The 23,476-nt window shown below is 33.9% G+C and overlaps 2 protein-coding genes and 1 pseudogene across 4 annotated transcripts; 1 reads left to right on the forward strand and 2 right to left on the reverse strand.

Moving 5' to 3' along the window:
* The first annotated feature begins 492 nt into the window (after positions 1 to 492).
* Positions 493 to 2,839, forward strand: LOC121229705 (U3 small nucleolar RNA-associated protein 18 homolog; annotated as a pseudogene).
* A 6,932-nt stretch (positions 2,840 to 9,771) lies between these two features.
* LOC107939264 (BTB/POZ domain-containing protein At3g56230) lies at positions 9,772 to 11,424 on the reverse strand. Of its 2 annotated transcripts, none has more exons than XM_016872568.2 (5): positions 11,284 to 11,424; positions 11,094 to 11,154; positions 10,736 to 10,769; positions 10,498 to 10,569; positions 9,772 to 10,403 (listed from the first exon to the last, which is right to left on the reverse strand). In XM_016872568.2, the coding sequence occupies exons 1-5, from the start codon at positions 11,342 to 11,344 to the stop codon at positions 9,957 to 9,959; spliced, it is 675 nt and encodes a 224-aa protein (XP_016728057.1). In that variant the 5' UTR covers positions 11,345 to 11,424; the 3' UTR covers positions 9,772 to 9,956. The 2 variants fall into 2 exon arrangements, with proteins under 2 accessions (XP_016728057.1, XP_016728054.1); XM_016872565.2 differs by having other exon boundaries at positions 10,498 to 10,644.
* Positions 11,425 to 20,746: 9,322 nt separating this feature from the next.
* LOC121229706 (BTB/POZ domain-containing protein At3g56230-like) lies at positions 20,747 to 22,079 on the reverse strand. 2 transcript variants are annotated; one of them, XM_041114553.1, is made up of 3 exons: positions 21,891 to 22,079; positions 21,606 to 21,764; positions 20,747 to 21,509 (listed from the first exon to the last, which is right to left on the reverse strand). In XM_041114553.1, exons 1-3 carry the CDS (start codon positions 22,056 to 22,058, stop codon positions 21,021 to 21,023), a joined length of 816 nt encoding a protein of 271 aa, XP_040970487.1. In that variant the 5' UTR covers positions 22,059 to 22,079; the 3' UTR covers positions 20,747 to 21,020. The 2 variants fall into 2 exon arrangements, with proteins under 2 accessions (XP_040970487.1, XP_040970486.1); XM_041114552.1 differs by having other exon boundaries at positions 21,606 to 21,770.
* Between the last annotated feature and the right edge of the window lie 1,397 nt (positions 22,080 to 23,476).

Below are 23,476 nucleotides of genomic sequence, written 5' to 3' on the forward strand. Positions count from 1 at the left end.
AGAAAGAATTGTGTGAAGATAAGATTATCCTAATCAAATCTTCAAGGTGGAGATTATTGGAACCCACCCATTGTTTGAAAAGTCAAAAAGGGTGGGCACCGAAAGTAGAAAGTAAAATTGGTTGGCAAGTTGGGTTAAAAGTTGGCATGGGATAATTGCAATTTTGGTCCCTAATTGTATAGGGACATTGCAAGTTGATCCTTGAACCTCAACTATAAATAGGCCTAACCATTTCTTACTTTCTTCATCCCATAATTGTCATTCTCTACTTAAGGCATTATTCTCTCTCTCTATTTGTAAATTTCACTTGTAATTTTTGGAGTGAAATATATTTGGTAGTGCCCGAGGACGTAGGCAAAATTTGCTGAACCTCGTTAAAATTCTGGTGTTCTTTATTATTTGTTTTGCATATTTTGTGAATGTGATTGTAGTGATTTATTGTGCTATTAAATTACGATAGAGGGATATTCTGGCTAGGAAAGACTTGGTATTTAAGTGATCTTCGTGATCTACTCTCTTTCCTGGGAATTGAACTTAGTGTGATTTTTCAGTACAATAATTTTACTCTTTCACACGCTTCCGCGCAACACTTTCCCTTCTTCTTTTTCCGTATCACTTTTCTCAACTTGGGTTTAATTTGTTTTTAAATTTTATATATGTTTGTTATTGTTTTCATCTAATTTTGAGTTTGACATGGTGGTGTATCTACGATATGGTGTTTGTGTTGTTTTTCGTATTTTGATTTAATAATTATTTATATGCTGCTCAGGAATTTGGTTTGTCGACCTTTATTCATCAGGTTTTTGTTTGTTTTTCTATTCTGAACCTTTGAAAGAGGGAAAACATGAGTTTGATATCTCAAAACCCAGTGTCTAGAAACAAGGTGAAGTTTAAAAGGGATGATGAAGTGGTTTCGATTAATGGAGATATCAATGATACTGAGAATGGGTTGGAATCTGATTCTGAAATCTCTAAGTTGAAAAAGAGAAAGAAAGAAAAAGAAAATCAGATTGAGGTTGAGCAGGAGAAAGAAATTAAAAAGCTTGAAAGTTTTCTTTTTGGGTCGATTTATTCCCCCCTTGAATTTGGTAAACAAGTGGAGGAAAAAGCTCACGATGTTGTTGCTCAAGACGGTTCTGCTTTGTTCTTCTTGGACAGTTCCACGAACGATGTGGAATTGTCCGAGGAAAGTGATTATGAACAGAAGACTTGTAAGGAAAGGAAAGCTGTTTGGGTGGATGAGGAGGAGGAAAGAACCGTGATAAACATAGCTAAGGTCAATAGGTTGAGGAAGTTGAGGAAAGAAGAGGATGAGAGTGTGATTTCTGGTTTGGAATATGTTTCGAGATTGAGGGCTCAACATGCTAAGCTGAACCCCGGGACAGAATGGGCCAAGCTAGATTCAGGGTTAAGGAACGATCATGGTTATGATGATGAATCATCTGATGAAGAAAAGGGTGTAGTGGCAGCTTCTGGTTATGGAAACGGTGAAGTTGTTGATGATATTCTTAGAACAAATGAAGATCTTGTAGTGAAGAGTAGGGTTAAATTGTTGCCAGGGCTTCTTGAGTATTCTAGACTCGTGGATGCAAATGCTGAGGAACCTTCCAATGGCCCGATAAATTCAGTTCAGTTCCACAGGAATGCTCAGTTACTACTTGCTGCTGGATTGGATCGAAGGATCAGGTTTTTCCAGATCGATGGTAAACGGAATACCAAAATACAAAGTGTTTTTCTTGAAGATTGTCCGATTGGTAAGGCATCTTTCTTGCCTGATGGTTCCCAGGTCATTATAGCTTCTACTGTTTTGATTTAGTGAAAGCAAAAGTCGATAAAATAGGGCCACTGGTTGGTAGGGAGGAAAAAAGCTTGGAAGTTTTTGAGATTTCCCCTGATTCCAGCACGATTGCGTTTTTGGGAAATGAAGGTTATATCTTGTTGGTTTCATCCAAAACAAAGGAGCTGATTGGAACACTTAAGATGAACGGAACAGTCCGCTCTCTAGCTTTTGCTGATAGTGGGAACCAATTATTGAGCTCTGGCGGGGATGGAGAAGTCTACCATTGGGACTTGAGAACTAGAACATGCATCCATAAGGCCGTTGATGAAGGCTGCATTAATGGTACGTCTCTTTGTACATCACCGAATGCAAGAATGTTTGCCGCTGGTTCTGATAGCGGGATAGTGAACGTTTACAATAGGGATGAATTTTTGGGAGGTAAAAGGAAACAAATCAAGACAGTCGAGAATCTAACCACCAAAGTCGATTTTATGAAGTTTAATACTGATGCTCAAATGCTAGCTATCTGTTCTACCATGAAGAAAAACAGTTTAAAGCTGATACATGTCCCATCATTTACAGTCTACTCTAATTGGCCTCCACTGAATAAGAACTTACAGTATCCCCGCTGTCTGGATTTCAGCCCTGGTGGTGGTTTCATGGCTGTTGGAAACGCCGCCGGCAAAGTGCTACTATACAAGTTGCATCACTACAATCATGCATAGAGTGGATCTTTACCCCTCTTAACTTGTTTGAAGCATCATGTATTCTTGTAAGGTGAGTTCATTCAGCTGCAGTATAGTTTCAATCGTCCTCTCGGGTGGGTGAACAACCTTTCTTTTCTTTAATTCGATCTTTTGAGTTTTGCCTTTACTTGTAAGGAATGATCAAAGAGCTTAAGTTTTGGATACAGTAGCTTCAAACATGTTCTTAGTGTGAACTTTTTGGTTGTTCTAGTTTTTTTCTGATCTCTGTTGTAATTTCTCTCAGTGATATCTTATTTAACAATTTTGCCTTGCTTTATTGAATATTTGGAGACTACTCTTTTTGTTTTTTATCGTTACGATATTGGGGTCATAACGAGGAGGGGGATGACAGGGTTTAAAGCTCTAATCATTATTCCAAGCAAGTTTTGGCAAGATTTGGAGATTACTTTTTTTGCTTAATCTGCCTGATAATCTTTTTTTTGGAATCATCTAATATTGGGTTTTTATGTCTAAACTTCACATATATCAGCTATGTTCTTGCTTACTAATATGATTGTTCTCTGTAATATGCTTTGTAGTGATTAAAATTTTTTTTTATATAATACACCATCATACATACACTACACTACTATACAGGTGAACTTGCGGATCAAACCATGCTCTCAAGTATGGATAAACGAATTTATTTTGATTATAATTGATTCGGATATGTATTGTTTAGTAAAAAGAAAAGCCAAAATCTTCATCCAAGATTGACATTTGGGAGTTCCCCGAGCATAAAAGTGAAATTCTTTCTTTCTGTGGAGAAAAATGGTTTATGTAGTGACTCTTAACATGTGATATCCAATACATACAGAACTCAGCATTGCTCCAATGCTTATGCAAAGGTAACCTGTGCTTTTCTATACTTGGGTAAATAATTATATAAAGCAAGACTGAAGAAAAACTAATGAAGGTTTGAAAATGTGTATATTTATTTTGTTTGAATAGAGAAAATTAATACGATTTTTATTTGATTAAAAGAAATGATTTGACTATATTGATTTTTAATTATATTTTTTTATAAAATAATTTAAATAAAAAGTAATAGAATAAAAATATCCCTAGGGGTAAATAAAAACTCTGAATCCAATAATTATTTGGTAAAAATGGAATAGAGAGATAATATGGATTACATGGTTTGGTTGATTGAATAGAATGGTCGGGTAATGTAAAGTTAAAGAAATAAGTAAATAATAAGTATAGAAATACATTATCACCCTTAAATAAATGATATTTGTTTATTATTTCAATTATATAAATTTGATTTAATTATATTGAATAATAAATTAAAAATATAAAAAAAAATAAAATTTGCCTTTAAATTAAATAATCTTTTAATTTTAATTAATATAAAATATTAAAAATATATAATAACTATAACATAGTATTTATTTTTATTTTATCTTTTCAAATAAATTCTCACGGTTGACGTAGTGATACAACAAAAAAATATGGAGGAGAGAGTGGTGATAGCAGTGGAGGTTAGAGAGTGGAGATGAAGAGAGTAAATGTAAGTTGGCAGAGAATAGGCTTGGTATTTTAGAGAGTCAATTCCTTCTTCATTGTTCTTAGAAGTATTTATAGGCTAGGGTTTAGTGTAAGATAGTGTTAATGTGTCAAACTTAATATTTAGTTATCATTATGGAACATGTAGGGGGTGTTTTCAATAAGATGATGATGTCTATAATGAGAAAAATCCTGTCATTCATTTTGACTAGATGGAATAGGGCAGTAGATCTCACATGGTGTTTAGTGACTACAGACTTTACGTTTTTTATGAAGACTCTAAGACTCAGACAACATATGACTTGTACTTGTCCAGGTGGTCATCCCGAGAGGGAAAATTTGTAGGTGACCTCTTGGTTCATTAGTGGCAGACTTGCTGTTTTGGGCCTTTGTAGCTTGCCACATGTCTTAACGCGGATGAGGATATAACAATATTCCCTCTTTTCAAGTCGAGAGGAGGATTATAAAGTGGCCTTCCTCGAGACACTTTAATCCATTAACTTTCTCCTTTACAGGATGTTTCGGATAGTGACATTGTTTTACAATGAAATGTTATATCAAAACCTTTTAGATTTTGCAATAAATGTATTTTGAAGACAACGTTTCTAAGGAGTTGTGATAATGATAAACAACAACCTTTTGGAACATGTGGTGAGTTGCCATTGAACGTTGCTTATTCTTCGAAATGATGCGTTTTAGGAGGCAGGTCTATATATTCTTTGGGTTTTCTTCTTTGAACTTATTTTGCCTCCTTTTATTTTGAAATTTCTACAACTACTATGAATTGTTTTTTTTTTGTTGCTTTTCTGCAACAATTTCTGCATTTCAAGGGTTTGTTTGCTTCGATTCGCCTTGCGGTGCTTTTTCTTTGCCATTGTTAGAGTTATTTTTTACTTTTTTGTAGGAAAAAAATAATTAGGGGAGATGCACGGTCTAGCAAAACCTAAGATAAGGATGATGATCATATTGGTTGTGCTCTGCGGAGAGGTGAGGAAAAGCCAAAAAACAACATCAACAAAGCTTGATTGTGCTACTGCAACAAAGTCCGAGAGAGTATGAAAGCTGAGAACTAAAGGCAAGTTGCAAGAGTATAGACTCGGTATCTTGGAAAGTCAATTTCTTCTTTATTATTCTTGGAAGTATTTATAGATGAGGGTTCCGTGTAAGATGGTGTTAATGTGTCAAACTTGTCATTTTGTCATCATTGCGAAACACGTGGAGATGTCTTTGATGGGACGAGGATATCTATGACGGGACCAATTATATCATTCATTTTGAGTTGATGAAATAATACAGTTGAACTTTCGTAGTGTTTGGTAACCGACAACTTTAAGTTCCTAATGAAGACTTTGAAACTCGAAATAATCTTACACTTGTTCGGATGATCATCCTAAGTGGGAAAACTTGTAGGTGACCTCCACATTCATTGGTGACAAGCTTATTGTTTGGGCGCCTTTATGGCTTACCACATGTCTTGACGTAAATGGTGTATAACACCTACAAAATTCTCTGTTCTCATTAATCCTTTACTTCTCTGTACTTACCTCACGTCTTCCTATCTTTCCATCTTTTTCCTTTGTTCTCCATCAAATTGAAGAACAAACCTAGAAATAGTTTCATTAAAAAAAAAAAAAAACCAAAAGTAGCCATTAACCCAGTTATTTGCCGCCAGCCGCCGTGACCTCGTCGTGATCCGTTGTCTGTCGTCCATCCCAAACTCAGAAAACACCTCTTGAAGCTTCCTCTCTATCTCCTATTTTTCAAATTTCCAATTTTTTAAAGGTCTCCCAAAATATGTAAACCTATCAAAATATCTCATGATTTCAAATTACTTTCATTTTGCTCCTCTAAACGCTTGACTTCTTTTATATGCTGTTCCTCCACTCTCTAAATTTGAAACATCAATAGAGAAAGTTCTCTTTTGATTTTTTCTTTTAACAAAAGGATGGTATTTGCATGTTTAAATAAATGCTAATTTTGATCTTTTGATAACAATTAATTATATTTTAGCATGCATTTGATACTAGCTAAAAAATTTTGAGAATCGGGTTTAGGCCATATTAGTTGCTCCTGTTGTAATACATCATTGGTTGGGAAATTTTCCAGAGAACTTAAGGAAGAGATATGGAGTCGACTCAGTGGTCTACCCGTGGGAGAATGAGATACTTGAACATGTTATGTTTTTTTCCCCTTACGCAGAAGCTGTATGGAAAGTTTCAACGTTGGGTTACAGTCCAAGTAAAGAGGGGTTTAAAGGATTCACACTTTGGTGGTTGGAGATTTTTAATTGGTTCGGAAAATGGGTTGTGATCTGAAGTCAGTTTGATTGCTAAAACTTGTTGGTCCCTTTGGAAGGCATGGAATGAGTTGATCTCTGACAACTGTGCTTGCTATCCGGTTGTGACTTGGAATGAGATTCGGGTTCTCAAATGACTGTTATTGCAGCAATTGCAAGAGATTCTAATGGAAAAATTCTTGACGGAATCAACGTACTTGTTCGAACTAAATGTGTACAAGTACCTGAGGCCTTGGCTTTAAGACTTGGTTCGGTTCTTGCAAAGAGATGGCAATGGGAATCCATTATCCTTGAATCTGACAACATGGGGCTGATTCACTCTGTGAAGAACAAATCTTTTAACTGTTGGGGATCACTCGCCATTGAACAAGATATTGTGTCTTTGTTAAATTCTGTTTCTGCTTGCTTGTCTTTCATTCCATATGGACTGCTAATAAAGCAGTGGATTGGATTGCTCAATGTACTAGAGAAGGAATTTGCCCTCTAGACTGAGTTTCTTCTGTACCGTCTTTTCTTTCTAGTTTGCTGGAAAGAGATGCTCTTGTTTCTAACCTATTAATGGAGATGTTCTTATGTCAAAAAAAAAAAAGATTTGTGATCCTTTGTTTGTGATAGCATACCCTATGCCACGTACAACCATAGACATTGCTGCTAAGCATCCATGAGCATGCGTCATCAAAGTGGGTGCCCTACTTTCTTACTATCATACAGGAATGTATTTAGAAAAATCTAAAATCATTTATAAATTTGTCACATGATAAGGAATTACAAAGAAAGATGTTTAATGGGGATTACAAATACCCAAAGAATAAAAGAATAGTTTAAACAAACTAAGCAAATAGATCTAAGTTTGATAGTGTTGAGCGAGTTGTTGTAGAATGGGTGATGATTACAAACCCCTTGAGGATGGCGATGAAGACGAAGATGGGGATGGCTCAACACCTTGAGGTAAATCGGAAATGGAGGCGAGAAGACGACGAATGGACAAGGAACGAGGGGGCTTGAAGCTCAATGATGTCATCATCATCTTGTCATCGGAGAAAACATTGGAGGATTTAGAAAGGATGAGATAGACCAGCGCTTGCACAATGAGGAACATGAGAACCTTGAGTGATGATGAATCTGCCATTGACATCTCTACTTCCATGGTTTCTTCAACAACTTAATAGGATTTGTGGTGATGTGGAATTGGGATGCTTTACAAGGTGTTTAAAGTTGGAAAAGGTTAAGATAAAATGGAAAGGAAGGGTGGATTTATAGTATATAGATAGGGAGGAAGAAGATTGGAAGGTTGGCCTGTTTGACTTGTATCCGACGCCTCCACTGGAACTCATATTTTGACTACACCCCCATTTGGTTGACCTACCTCTCACTTCCACGTTATTATTTAATTCAAGTAGACTGGTCTTCGGTGCTTTCAGTTTCCTACTTACCCATGGATGGTGTATTTATTTTTAAAGGGTATTAAAAATTAAAAAGAAAAATAGGAGTTAATGCCAAGGTTGACCATCAAAATCCCAAATTCAACACTTGAACAAGATCTTAATGTAGACATCTTTTCTTTCATCGAACGAACTTGCTCTTTTTATTGTTTGACTTTATAGGAAGAAAATTCCATAAAACTTATCTATTGGTCAGCTTCCACCGACTTAAAAAGTTGGCAATTTATAAACATTGTAGGAGTATTGGTTTCTTAAATTTCAATCTTGACATGCTAAGCTTTCAATTCTATCCCAGCCTCTAAATGGCTAGGTTGCTATATATTGAGAGTGACGTTGATTAAATGCTAAGGGTTGATATAATGTAAAATAAGCGAGATAGATAGGGAGAAGATTATGGTGGTGCAGTGGAGGTTGATTTATTTAAAGAGGTCGAGAGTTGGAATAAGGACAATAGGATAGAACGGTTAAGAAAATTGCTCAAAGTAATTTTAGGATGCTGAAAGATTAATCCCTTCTTCATTGTTCTTCAAGGTATTTATAGGAGAGATCCTCTTATTCACTGGTATAACCTTGCAGGATAAGCATTCAATCCTACCAAATGCATAAATTATATTTATAGGACTTTATCAGTACGAGGTTGTTGCGCCTAAATAGATTCCTTATCATATCAGGAGTGTGTTTACACTTAGAGATGGTTTATATCTAAAAGCAGATGGATGACTCCCTTTGAGAAGAACGAGTGGTCTTACCCAAATGCGTTAAGGGCAAGTGGCCTACCGAGGTATTACTTTAGATGGAGTCAACGATGAGGTCAACAATGTGTCTGGTGCTGATACATGTCCTAGTGATAGAGAGGTATAACAATAGCCCCCTCTCAAGTCGAACATGAGGTTATAAAGTGGCTTTCTGTGAGACATGGTCTGAATTTTGATGATGGGAAAAGGTTTGCCCCACTGGAGAAGATGAAGAAGCGTTACATTCCTTCTAGAATAACTATCATAAATGCAAAGTTTTGGGGAAGAATAATCGTGATGAGGAGTATCTAACACTATGAAAATGGCTAGATGCTATTAGTCCTGGTTTTTGAACCTAAAATGGTTTATTTGTGAAGGAGCATTAAAAGATCTATAAATCTGAACTTCTGTCTTCCCTGAAACCACTTTGGTGAAACATACCATATGAAACATCTTCCGTGGAACATCTCTTGAAACACAAAATGATGATTGTCTTAGATGAGAGTTGTTCTTAAATAATAGTTATTATGACTTGTTCCAAAAGTGAATTGTTTTCAACATAGTTGTTTTTTATGTAGAGATTGTTTCAAACTTCAGTTGTTCTCAACAAGAGGTGTTTTCAAATAACAACTACATTAGATGACAATTGTTCTAACTAAAGTCTTGTTCTAAACATAACTATTCTCGAACAACAATTGTATACCTATTGGAAGATATATTAAATGAAATGAAGATACTAGTAGTTCTATTTAGATACCACACTTTCCTGAAATATAATATTATTATCTTATAAAAAACAAAATGTTAATAGCCGAAACTGGGAATCTACACCGGTCAGAACCAAAGCTTGAAAAGATAAAAACTACCCTAGTCACAACGCCGGAAGCCGAGGAAAAGAAAGAGGGCGAGAATTGTGATTATCATGCCGAGAACTGAAGAGGGAGGAGTAACTGACTAATGAAGCAAGAATGATTGCTCTGCGAGTGCTTAATCACACTTAAGGTTGTAGATAGGCCATCGCCTCTGCTACCATAGGAGGTGCTCTCGTTTTGATGCATGCATGCCGCCTTAAACTGCTCTGCTCTTCTTTTCATGCTCTCTGTCAATCATCCCCGCACTTGCTTTATATTTAAATTTAAAGGACAAGACATCTACTTCTTCTTTTAGTTACCAAGTAAAAGATGTAATCATTACTTCTCCCATCCAAATCCAACCATATATGTAACTATTAGTATAATCCCTACCTTAGTTGTTTATAGTAGAGTTCCAACAACATTCCTTTTTGTATATATATCAAGTTTATGAAAGTATTTGGTCAATATCGACATACATACTAATACTGCGATTCATCGAAAAGGATAATTTGTTCTAAAAGTCATAGTTACATTGATGTTTAGACATTGTTTCCATACCATTGGCTGCATGTTATTACCATTCCCATCTCTTCCATCAAAATTTGGCCTCAACAAACGCCCTTGTAACCTCAACAGAAAGATGGGGGTTGCTGGATGCAAATTCTTCATACTCCTGCGACGAAACTATGCTCTTCATGTTCCGGACGATGAAGTTCAAAGTTGTTTCCTTCAGTTTATTCTTCGAATGCAAATTCGATATATCTAAAGTATCGAGAGCGTTTGATGCATTCAAGGAATTCAGCATGTATCGCTCGCACGACTCTTGTAAGTACGGAATCTCATACTTATCAGCTGCAACACATAACGCATAAACATGCTTCTTAAACTTATCGGCAGGCAAATCCCCAGTGTAAAGAAACTCTAGGAAGGACTTGAGCTCTTCGGTGCTTAACTCTGATAGAGTGATCGTATCAGTATCGGTCAGTGGAGCCTTGCAGTCGTCTGAGTTTAGTATGTTCTTAAAGATTTCTGATCTTGCTGCCTACACATCGGTCAATCCATGATCAATGTTCAGTCCGAGGAGTCAAAGTAACATAATCTGAGAAAGAAATAGTTAGGGCCTGTTTAGTGTTTACCAGTAAAGATTTATGCGCTGAAATGCAGGGGCCATTGTTAGGCTTAAACTTTATATCAGTGTGAATTTGGTCCTTGAAAGCAACCATAAATCCACTTAAAAAAATTATTCTCTTTATCAAATCATCTTCAGTATCGATCAATGGTTTCTTGAAATATAGGCAGAAATAGAGTAAAACAAGATTGACAAGGATATTAATTATGTCGCAAAATTTGAAAAAGAGAAGAAGACATTATTACCTCGTTCACGGGTGTAGTGACAGTTGACTTTGCGCTGAGATAAGCGAAGAAAGAAGACAGTAAATCGCGGAGGGAAATCCCTTAAACACACTTTTTTGGACGCCATGAGGCAATTAGTTAACATTTGTGTTAGCTAACAAGCAACGCAGGGGGACTATCAAATATAGCAACAACAAAGAAAACAGACAACAGACACGGATAATTCAACAAACATAAGCTTATTAACCCGTTATATGCATGTAATTCTCTATTTCTTTCAAAAAAAAAAAAAGGGCAACAAGAAGAGGGTGACTAAAGCAGCAGCGAAAGGTTACAAAATGCAGCAGCAGAAAGTTAGAAAGAAGAAGGGTATAAATACCTTCTACTGGGTGATGATTGGGAATAATCTCGAAACCCAAACCCAAAAGTATCAGTTGTTCCTACAGACATAGACAACATTAGCTAAAATAGAAGTTTATATAAATTTTTGCAAGACATGTTATGAGGTTGTAAGGCAAAATCAGAAAAGCTTGAAGTTGATGAAGGGGGTCCAGAGGCGGATGCTAAACCTGAAAGGCTAAAACCGGAGCCGGCAGAAGATGAAGAGCCGAATGATGGAGGAGGAAACATTTCTTTCTCATTTTTATTTCCACTTCCTTCCGATCGTTTTAGATTAAAAAACAATAACTCTTTGCAGTGGCTACTGCGGTTGTGGGGGCTTTTATAAGTGAAACTCCTAAATGGTTAAAATATGAAATAAGCGTTTGTATTTTTCATAAATTTAGAATTTAATCATTATATTTTAATTTTAAAAATTTATTCTCGTTACTTTTTAAATTTCAAAATTTAGGTTAAACTATTAGCATCTTTTGTTTGATTTTATATTGAAACTAAAAATATGTCTTAAAGTGCATGTAATCTTCACAAATTTAAAATTTACTCACCTTATATAAAAAGAAGCATAATATGCTTCAACGCATTCAAATCCACGTTCTCCTATACTAACAATAATGTTGATTTCAATTGAGTCACCTTAATTGGTGTTGAGCATAATTGACATTATCATTATTGTCAGTATAGGAGAACGTGAGTTCGGATGCGCTGAAGCACATTAATGCCGATGCTCAACAATAATGTACTCTTAATGAATTTTAAATTTAGTCACGTTATATATATTTGGATTGGATTAATTTCAATTGTACATTCTACCCAAAATGATACTCAACACCATCTTTTAATAGCTTTAATTTCATATTTAAATTAGAATACATATATTATCATAATTTTTAGTTTCATAAATACAATTAAAATTTTTTTAATTAAATAATTTTGAGTGATTTATATTATTTTGCTAATTTTAATGTAACTTTTAAAATTTTAATTATGTTAAAGAACTAATTTGCATGCTGATGTTTAAAATTATTTCATTCTCTTTATAGAATCAATAATTTAACCAATTTGATATGTACCAAATAACTAAAAATAGAAAGAAAGCGTTGTAATCCTGCCAGTCCTCTTTTAGCTATCGTTAATAAAAATTAACGGCTCAGTAATTAAAATGTTACAATATAAAAAAGTAAATGACTAAAACGTAATATTTTAAATATAAGTGACTAAAATGTAACCTGAAATAAATAAAATTACTATTTTAATAGTTTACCCATATATATATATATATGAAAGTTGAGTTTATGTTTAATTTTTTACATGATTCTAAACGGGACCGTTTGGGTTGAACCGCGACAACGGTGTCATGTGCCTCAGACATTTCCTTCCTTGCTAAGAAAGTTAGTGGAATTGCCTTTTCTTACTTTTTCTTCGGAAAGAGAAAGGAAAAGAAAAGAGTGAATAATTGATAGCTTTAAAGCTAAAAAGGGGATTTGTTCAAAACTAGTGTTGTTGTATGTGGTAATTTAGGTTTGGGTTTGAAGAAGGTATTTTTAAATTTAAATTAATATTTTTGTTTCAATTTAAATATTTTTAAGTATTTCATTATAAAATAATTAATTTGTGTCTATCAGTACCTAATTTAAATTTTAGTGACATTCAACTTGATGGAGTTCAAAAAGGAATTTTTTTTACTAAAAAAATTAGTATTTCTTCAATCGTGAGTATATCAAAGACAATTTTAATATTAAATAATTATTATTTTCAATTTTGAATGGTGTCTTTTTAATGGTTTAGCAGTTTACTGAAAAGAAAAAAGGAGAATTTTTTTTTTGTAGAAAAGGAGAAAACAAAGAAGAATTCACAAGGTTAGTATAACATTAATTTTATTTTATTATAATTTTTTACAGTAGAATCTTATTTTTTCAAATAATTATTGAGAAATTTAATAATTTTTACAGATTTAGTATTGAATATGGATAATCAATTCTTCATATGTGTTTATTTCAATTAAGTAATTTTAACAACAACAGTTGGTTGTATATTTGAATGTCGCCAACAAATAGCAATAAGACTTAATAGAAATGTGTTGGTTGATGATATAAAAGAAATGATCAATGCAAAAATTGTTAGACGTTATGGGAGAAGTATCTCAAAACTATTCTACAAATTCTCAGTTTCGTCAAATCCCATCAAATTTATCGAAATGAAACTTATAGACGATGAAGACGTGGAGACAATGGTCGCACTTTATTGCTAGAATCGAAGTGGCCATACTGAACTAATTTAGTTGTTTGCTGAGTTAACTAATGTGGGGCCAGGTGAAGATTTCACTCCATGAAGTGAAGAATATAAAGTTTAAGATCCGTGTACAAAGATTCCGAGAGCGTTGATTGAGATCGATGTAGATGGTGAAAATGAATATGATAATAATGGTTCTTCTGATCACGAGGTTGAGGAATATAATGGTTTCGATCTAAACGGGGTTCCGGATGATATCGACGATGAAGGCACGAATGACAATAGAAATGCTTATGCGTCTTCAGTTGGGAACCTAAGTCGAGGTATTGTCATACACAATGATCTTGGGGCCCACATGTCGATTGTAGATCCCAATGCGACGCATGCATCCGAGTTCCCTGAGTGTCTCGATATACTACCTGCTCATCGATTGGCCATAGATCCCAAATGTGAGGAGTTGTTTGTGTTGGAAAAAAGGGTTTTGAAAACATAATGGAAAATAAATTTAGGGAAAAACTAGAGTTTTAAATTTTTTTCTAAAACAAGATCTTATTTGTGATATTTAAAATAATAAACACTTAATTAAAATTGTACATTTTCGATTCATCTAGGATGAGAGTTTTGACCGAGTTGTCTTCTCTACTATCTTCAAACTCACTTTTGCCGAGTGTGGGCTTGCTTCGAATAAGAAAATTTTTCACAAAAATCAACAGTGGGGTAATTTTGTAATTTCTCTAAACTTTTGAGTCAAACTGTAAATAAAAAAAATATCTCTAGAAATTTTTTGGAATAATCTCTTTAGAAAATTTTCTCTATATAACTTTTTTTGAATTGAAGTGTGTGTAAATAAATACCCAAGACTCTTTTTATATTGAGAGAATTTAGAGATTGCAACTATTATTAAACTTAATCACTTTAATATTAAATTAATATAATATTTATCAAGATAAATATTAGAATAAATATTAGATTAAATTTAATATTAAATCTTATTAAAATAATAGAGTATTAATCTACAAGATAAATATTAAATTAACTTTAATATTAAGATAATCACTTTAATATTAAATTAATAAAATACTATTAAGATAGGTATTAAATTAAATTTAATATTAAACTATTAAAATAATATTATTTTTTAAATAGTTAATCTGAAATTAAATTCTCTAGTAAAGTCCTAGTAGGAGTGTAACTCTTTCATTGCTTAACCACATATTAGCAATCGCCCGCCGGCTATCGGAATGCTACTGTCACAGCCACCAGCTCCACATTGTCTGGTGATGCAAATGCGACACCCTTATGACACCCCGAACTAACTCGGCTGCTGCTGATTCGGTCCAAGTTAATGACAACCCGACCAGTCCACTTTAGCCACTGGTTGGACCATCAATTGATTTCACATACCGGGCCTAGTTCGACTAGTTTTTGGGTCTCGGTCTTAATTTTGGGCTCTTGGATCCAATTTACGATCTCAGGTCCAATTTTCAAGTTCAAATACCCATTGGGCCAATTGTCTGACTTGAAAATTAACTTTCAAAAATATCATATTAATTTTAATTGATTTGATTAATTTAATTTTACTTGATCAAAATTAATTTTTCTAAAAATCACTTAGATTTTCTAAATTAATTTTTGAAGAAAATTCTTTAATCAAATTCTCTAGTTGAACAATTCTTACGACCACCTAATTTAATTTCACATCGAATAAATCAACTCAATTAAATTATTTCTGAAGTCATAGAGTTTTCTTCTGATTCAAATGTAGTCCGATTGAACTTTTGTTGAGCTAGCGGAGGGACCAATCGAACATATATAATTAGGCTCTAGTGATTGTAATTATGTCCAGAAGTATCGTTTCGATAATTTGCAATTACTTAATCATGGAGTTAGTCCACAAGAAGTGCCATGATTGAAAACTGCTTATTGTATACTCTTTACGAAAGCAATTCATCCAACTGTTTTGTCCAATGACCTCGTCATGTGTGTGTTACCCTCATATGATATCATTGATTCATTTGACTTAAATCCGTTCACTTAATACAATCATATTTTATCTTATTGTCACCATTGTGTCTTCTTAATGATTAATATGACCACTGTCAACAAATGACTATGATAAATTGCTCATTCCAGAACTAACAACCCCTGGCCATGTTCCATATTTATCAATCCACACAATACCAATGATAGGATATCATTAACTCTTTAATTGAGTTATGAATTCCACAGTTGCTAGTAAAGCTATGCCATACACAAGTCATGTACCCAACATATCGGCTATGGGCTCAATCATCTTTAGAGCATAAACCTCCACTTATATCAAAGCACATGAGTTGCATACGCATGGTTAGTAACTAACTTAGGATTTAGGTAAATCATACTATAAACGTCACAAGTGAATTAATTCACAAACATATTTAGAATTAATTCATCTTGGGTCCAGTCCAATGTATCATTCTACCAATGAATACATATATGTCTCTACTCGTGGAGTCAACTGATCCGATAGCCAAGACTAGTCATCTCTCCATTTGGAATTGTAGACGACATAATAATCCTCTCAGTATATGAATCAAATGCTCACTTTGATTCTTTTACGAGATTACAGACTCATTTAGATTATCTATTAAAGTAAGTTATTTTTCTCGCAATGAAAACGTTCTTTGCAATGTCACTTATCTTCAGTTTGAACTTTAGACAATCAATGAGCTAATATTTGTTTGTCACAATTTCACTATGTATGCAAAATATAAAAGACAAAAAATACAAAAGACATAATAGTGAAATGTGAAATTAACTTTATTTATTTATTCATCATTCAAATAAACAGAAAACAATTACATGTTTACTACAATATGGATACATTTCCTAGCAGTTTGTGGGCTAAAAAATCGTGACCAAGGAAGACTACGTATTTAACATTAAGGGATATGGCATGGATGTGTTGATTGACTACAAAGTCGCTGTGTCTAAGCCAACATTGTATTTTGGGGAGTGTTGGAGGTTAGCAGAAAGATGCAATTAGTGGGTACGAGTTGTATTTATCTAGAAGACGCAAACGTGGAAGATTAAAAAATTTGTTAAGCCTTAAACATGCACTTCTGCACATATGACACAAGATCATTACAAACTTGATGCAAAAATTATCTGCAACTGCATCATGTTAGTGATGAAGGACATGCCGACCATTCCTGTACCGCTACAGATTGCTGAAATACAAGAATAATTCCAAAATTGAGTGTTATAACAAAAAGCATGGATAGCTAAACAGATGGTCATGGAGCAGTTATATAGATATTGGGATGCGTTGTACAATGAACTACAGAGGTGGATAGCCGTCGTGTAAGAGTACGTGCTAGAAATTGTCATGAAGTTGTAGACACGACTTTATTATAGCCCAGACGAACAACTACAACTAAAAAGAAGAATTTTTCATTGGATGTTTTGAACATTCGATCCATGCGTACGTGCCTTTCCCCACTGCAAGCTGCTTGTGTTGTTTGATGGAGCCTAACTATACGAAAAATATATGCAGATCCTACTTATTGCAGTTACTCAAGATGGGAATTGGAACTTACTCTCAGTAGCGTTTACCATTGTGGACTCGGAGAACATGGAATCATGAGAATTATTCCTGACGAACTTGCGGACGTATGTTGTTAGAGAAGACAATATTTATATCATATCCGATAGATCGAATGGACTAATTACCACGATTAGGTGTTTCGGTGTTTCGTGGAGACTCGTTTATTGCATCAACCACATCACTTCCGACTTCCACCAAGACTACAAGAATGCGGACTAGTGCAAACAAGTAGTGAACATGGGCAAATTTGATTTCAACATATATATATTTAAAATATTCTTAATATTTCCATACATTATTTCTAAAAGGTAACATGTATTTTCGAAACACATATGCAACATACGAGCTAGAACAACACCATTTCAGGCAAAAACTGACCAGATTTGAAAGTGATATGTAAGGTGAAATGAATAATCCTTTTCAAGAGTGGTTGGACACCATGGAGCTATGAAAATGGACTCAAAGTTTCGATAATAGATCTTGATATAGTCATATAACCACCAACGTGGCAGAGGCAGTTAACTCTATCTTGAAGTGGACACAACATCTTCCAATTTCATTTATTTTCTCAACTACGTTCTACAAGTTGAAAACCTTAATGCCAAGAATAGGGCTGAAACAAGTAAACCATATAGAGGTGAGATGTGTTTGTCCAGGAGGTCAGGAAGGAAATGAATGCGAACAAAAAGAGAGCAAGGTCGATGGATGTAGAAATATATTCTCGACAGTTAAAAACTTTTCGAGCTACGAAGTCTATCGACCGTTGACTTGGTATCCTACTTAGGTTATACGGAGTTGATCTCCAAAACAGGTAGTGCAACTGCGGGAAGTTCTAGACACTTCGTTACCATTGTACGCACGTCGTTGCAGCTTATGTTCACGTCTCGATCAATGTTGAACAATATATCGATGAGGTGTACACTTTGGAATGCACATTGTGTATTTGGGGGAACGACTTCCCTGTCTTGTGTAATGTGTCAACATAGGAAGCACCTCTACCAATTTTCGAGCTTGTTCCAAACAAGGGGTTATGTAGAAAGCCGAAAGGTCGCTTGCACATCACTAGGATTCGTGGTGAAATAGAATTGATGGAGAAAATCAACCCTAAACGTTATGGTCTATGCAGAATAATTGGTTATAATCTGAATAAATATATAGTTTTTTCTACGTTAGGATATTAAATTTTTACCCTCTTAATAGTTTTTATGTACAATGATAAAATGGTAATTTCATATAGCGAAGCAAGTTGGGGCAGGGCAAGCAATTACCATAACTATTCCAAACCCACTATCCAAAAGAAAAAATCCACCACATATCCACCTTTTCTAAAAAAAAATTGTGCTCCATTCGGAGCGGATTGATTCAAAATTCATCTAGTGGTTCAGGTTTTGCCATCCCTATAGCAACATTGCCAAAATGTGGTGGCTACCAAGGAGTTAAGAGCAAATTGAATTCCCTTAGTATCAATGAGATGATGAGGTTGCATCATCACTCAACATGCAAAGATAACATCAAACCAGTCACCAAAATACTAGTTTCATACAACCATTCCCCAATAATACCATTAGACATTTAGGCCTTAAGGCCAGATGTGAAAGACATGGATTAGGTCTGTTGCTTTAACAACGTCGTGCCCCTAAGATAATATTGTTAAATTGTCCCAAAATTTTAAGCTCTCCAAAGAATTTTATAAAGGAAACAATGATCCATTTGAGCATTTGATGCAGTATATATATTACATTTGAAGGCTTCTAACACTCTCAAACATAAATCCTTTGTCAAGACCTTGAAAACAAATGCAAAAATTAGTACTTGTTGCTCCCTAAAGATTCCATACATAATTTTAAGCAACTAGGTTGCCTATTCTTGGGGTGCTTCCGCATATATTAAGTGGTGTTAAAGATGCCTACTAGTCTTTGAGTGTTGTCTAAAATCATTGTAGTGCCCTTATGTGCCATATAAAAACATAAAGCTCTTTTGGTGGATCTCACTCAATGGAGACACGATATAGGCCTTGGGAACATATCAACAGAGGCCTCTCCCCACTTTGACAACATTGAATAAAATATGCTATTAAGTCCAACCAAGAGGTACCTATCAACTGCCTAGGTGCATTACCATATAAGATTAAAACATCTACGAGGAAGGGATGAAGAGGTAAGTGAAACTCTGCCTCAAACACGTATAATGAGAGTAAAACAATAAGGCGAACCTTCACCCTCTACTTTGCTAAAACGATGCCTCTCTTCTGGCACCAAAAAATTACACTTAAAGATTGTATTAATTTCTATACCCCTACACTACAGCAATGCTCCCATCTCCTCGGTTGTTGTAGTACACTCATACAAGTCACTTTCAGTGGTTGCATCCCCAGGCCTTGTGGGTGTTCTCTTATGCTTAGAAACACCCCTTAATCAAATGATTGATGGATAAAGTGAAAATCAAAATTCCTCTATTTATATGATAAAAGATGACCTTTCCCATATCTAGGTTGCATAATGGTTAAACCACCACATACGTTTCTCAAAAATGTATAACGAAACCTTTTCTTAATCACCCACATGGAAGATTCGTATCATTATCATTAATGATCAATTATCTTAGTTACTTAAAAAATGTGTCGCCATTCAATGTATGTTTGTACATATTCATCTTCACGCTTAAACTTAAAACCCATAAAAAATCATAGTAACCCACATTTCTAAAATCAAAATTTGAATTACCTCCCACACCTCAAAATCTATTAGGCTTTTTCAAAACTCTTATGTCACCAACAATTTTAACAAGCTTATTAGAGGCCATTTTATAACCTCCCCCTTGCTTGGGGGGTGATTGTTGCACGACCTTTGTTACATTTCCACTTGCCACCCACGAGTGTCACATCAATAAGCATACCTTCGTTAAGGACCATCTTCATCAGAGGCACCTAGGGCTTCCCAACTGTAATAGGACACCCATTGATTGTCAAGCCACATGTCACGCCACCATCTACATGGACACACCGCTACCTTTATGGGGAGAGAAGATGTGACCTTACTACCAATAAGATGCTTACACATGACACTGCTATTATATCATGTATTAGCCCTCACACTTGAATAGTAAATGATATAACCCTCCAACTCCAACTCTCTCATCCGGTCCATCTCTATCTATCCCCTTCCTTTAAAATCTTCTCTAGCGCAATTCGCGACGACTCTCTACCCTCTAACTCCACTAAATCTCCTCTTTGTTGATATCTTCCGTCAACCAATCGCAAACCAGATGGGTGAAACTCATATTGAGAATCAATAGCATTACTCTGCATACACCCACGTTGGTTGCCATACCTTCATAACCATTTATTTAGTAGTGCGGATTCACAAACCGCAAGCTCGCCGAGCTTCTCCGACCATTTAAGTTTCATCATTGATATTTACCAAAGTTGACTCTCAACTTTCCAGATCTAAATGCACTTTGTTCTTCTCCTTGTAGGATAAAAAGACATCGATCCATCAACCACTTTTCCTTGTCAAGCAAATTAATCTCCCATGGAATATTACTCACAAATACAATACACACTTTCTCTTTGAGAAAATCACTACTGTAATAACAACATATAATCTATAACAAATTATTTATGCCATACAAAATAAATATATATATAAAATAAAGGATAATAAAAATGATTTTATTTATTAAAAAAATTCTTTAAAATAACTTAACATATTTAAATAATATATAATGTATATTCTTACTGTTTAAATTTTTTAAAAATAAAGATAAATTTTAATAAATAACTTCAACAATTAATTTTCATTCTCTTTTAAGCTCAAGCATGTACATTGTGATAAATATATGATTATAATATTCAATCATGTAAATGTGAATTTCATTACATTAGCAAAAATATATAAGTCTATGAAATTCATCATTAAACATAAATAAATGAATTTAAAAAGTAAAATCATGAATGTATACTTAAAAAAATTTATACTAACTTTAAAACCTAAAACCTAGAGCAAACCTTATTACATATGAGATGCAAAGGATCCCTGGTTATTCCCCATTTCTTCTTCAACATTACTTGCCTGAAAATCACTGATAGATTTCTCAGAAAACCCTATTTTTTTTCTGAAAACCCATTACTCTAGCTCGACTAAACTTTTCATTTTTGGCATTCATAAAGAACTCCCTTGTAATCTGCATGCAAAGTTGAGGGTTCTTCGCTGCCAAAGCTTCATATTTATCCGATAAAACGACAGCTTCTGCATTGTTAAAAATGAAGTCTAGGGCGATCTCTTTTAACGCCGTGTTTGAACAAGCTTGTGATGTCTCTAAAACATCAAGAACATTGGATGCATTCAACGAATTCAACATGTAACATTGGCAAAACTCTTGTAAATATGGGATCTCGTATTTTTTAGATGCGATGAACAATGGGTGAACGTGTTTTTCCAGTTTCTCCAATGGCAAAATGCCATTGTAAAGAAACTCCAAGAGGGACTCGATCTCTTCAGAGTTTAGCTCGGGAACTCTAATGGTATCATTCTTGAAACAGTTCGTTTCCAACATATCTTTGAAGATCTCAGATCTTGTTGCCTACATCAAACATTATGAAACATTATACTTATATATATACGTACTCATTTTTGATATTCATGGTAAAAAAGAAGAAGAAGAAGAAGAAGGCATTACAAGTACGACTCGGTGTGCTGGAATGGAAGGGCTGCCATCACTAGGCTTGAGCAGTGCATCAGAATGAGTTTCTTCTTTGAGTGCTTCAAATAGTCCACTTAAGAAACTTACTCTCTTCTCTTTCAAATCATCGATCCATTTTGTTTGATTTGCTTGTGGCTGAGCCTATCAAAATATAATTTCAATTTGTTTGAATAATTGCACACAGATCAAGAAATGTATGAAAAAAAATATATACAAATTTGAGAGTGAAAAAAGAAAGAAATAAGATGGTAAAGAAAAGACCTCATTGATAGAACTATTGACCCTTGAGCTAATATTGGGAAAGCAAGAACAGCATACTGAGAATATATCCGAAAAGAAGGTAGAGCAGGTGCTGACAGCCGATGAACTAAATAATGTTCGTAAAAATGGTGGGGTTTTTTCCACTGGCATTTTTAGAGATCGACCCATGCTTTCCTTAGGTAAGTATGATTATATGTGTATATATTAAAATTGCTTTCTTTAGGTAAATATGCTTATATATATATATTTATCTTTTTATAAATATCTATCGGCTATTTGAGGTATGAGTGACTATTTTTCTTTAAAGATAGTTGTGATAAATGTTAATATTTAATATTTATCATTCTAACTTATAGGATAGAGACCGGATGAAATATAACCTTAAAAATTAAATATCCAAATTGATAATTGTTATACGGTGATAATAATTTATATATATTTATATTTTATATTTTATTATATAATAATCCGACTCGGGATCTGATCTGAAAAACCGACCCAAAAACTCTCCTAAAATACAATTTCGAAGATCCTTTTGAAGGGGGCTTCTTCCTCTCTGATCTGGAATAGGGGTGAAGTTAGAAATATTTTTTAAGGGGGTAAAATTAATTTGTGTATTTTTACTATAGTAAAAATAGAATTTCACTATTTTAATATCTATATTTTTATAATTTTTAAAGGATTAAATCAAATTTTTATCATTTTTACGGCCTCCAAAGTGTAATTTTATCTTTACTAATTTAAATTTTACAAACTTTAAAGGGACTTAAATAAATTTTTTTTCATTTTTGCAAGGACTAGGACCCCTGCCAGCCTCCTGAGTACGCCCCTATCCTGAACTAGAAAATTTTTCTCTTTTTCTTCAGTACCGTTGATACTATGTATCAACAATAATCAACCTCAAAAAAAAAAAAACCCATATACTAAAGAACATTCACTCTTACTATTAAATTTTAGCGTAATTAACAAGTAAATCAAAAGATCGTAAATTAAACATTGAATTAAATATGTAATTAAGTTTTATTGCTCTTTGAAATTCCATATTATATACTCAACACATAAATTAGGGCTTAAATTATGTCATTTTTTTCATTTTGATATTTAATTTTTTTATCACAAGTGATATTTAAATTATATTTTTTTTCCTTAAGTTGATATTTCTATTAATCAAATTGCTAACATTTTACACCAAAATGTCATATCCGTTAAAAAAAATTCAATTAATAATATTTTGTCACGTCATATAAACTTAAAAAATATTTTAATTCTTTTTTTCATTATTTTTTCATTTATATTATTTTCTCTTTATTTTTTCTTCTAATTTTCCTTTTTTCTTCTTTCTTCTTCCTTTATTCGAAATTTTCCCTCCCGAGATCTAGACGCTAGTTATTAATTTTGCTTTCGAACTCCACTATCTATTTGCTCGACCTAAGAAGATTGAAAAAGTTATTGCATCGATCCAATTCAATATTTTCAGAATTAGACCAAATCGACCAGTTAAATCAAGAGCCAATTTGGTGACTAGTTCAGAGATTGGGGTTGAACCGATATAGATTAATAGAACCAATTTTTTCTATTTTATAAAT

The sequence above is a fragment of the Gossypium hirsutum genome, chromosome A05, assembly GCF_007990345.1.
Source record: "Gossypium hirsutum isolate 1008001.06 chromosome A05, Gossypium_hirsutum_v2.1, whole genome shotgun sequence".
NCBI lineage: Eukaryota > Viridiplantae > Streptophyta > Magnoliopsida > Malvales > Malvaceae > Gossypium > Gossypium hirsutum.

What these genes read in the sequence shown, in the direction of transcription:
- LOC107939264 (XM_016872565.2), bottom strand. Translation starts at nt 11,344, where the DNA reads ATGTTTCCTCCTCCATCATTCGGCTCTTCATCTTCTGCCGGCTCCGGT. An exon ending in TCACTACACCCGTGAACGAG is followed by an intron (nt 10,645 to 10,735) that starts GTAATAATGTCT and finishes CTATATTTCAAG; the next exon opens with AAACCATTGATCGATACTGA. An exon ending in CAGCGCATAAATCTTTACTG is followed by an intron (nt 10,404 to 10,497) that starts GTAAACACTAAA and finishes ACCGATGTGTAG; the next exon opens with GCAGCAAGATCAGAAATCTT.
- LOC121229706 (XM_041114552.1), bottom strand. Translation starts at nt 22,058, where the DNA reads ATGGGTCGATCTCTAAAAATGCCAGTGGAAAAAACCCCACCATTTTTA. An exon ending in TCAATAGTTCTATCAATGAG is followed by an intron (nt 21,771 to 21,890) that starts GTCTTTTCTTTA and finishes ATATTTTGATAG; the next exon opens with GCTCAGCCACAAGCAAATCA. An exon ending in CAGCACACCGAGTCGTACTT is followed by an intron (nt 21,510 to 21,605) that starts GTAATGCCTTCT and finishes TGTTTGATGTAG; the next exon opens with GCAACAAGATCTGAGATCTT.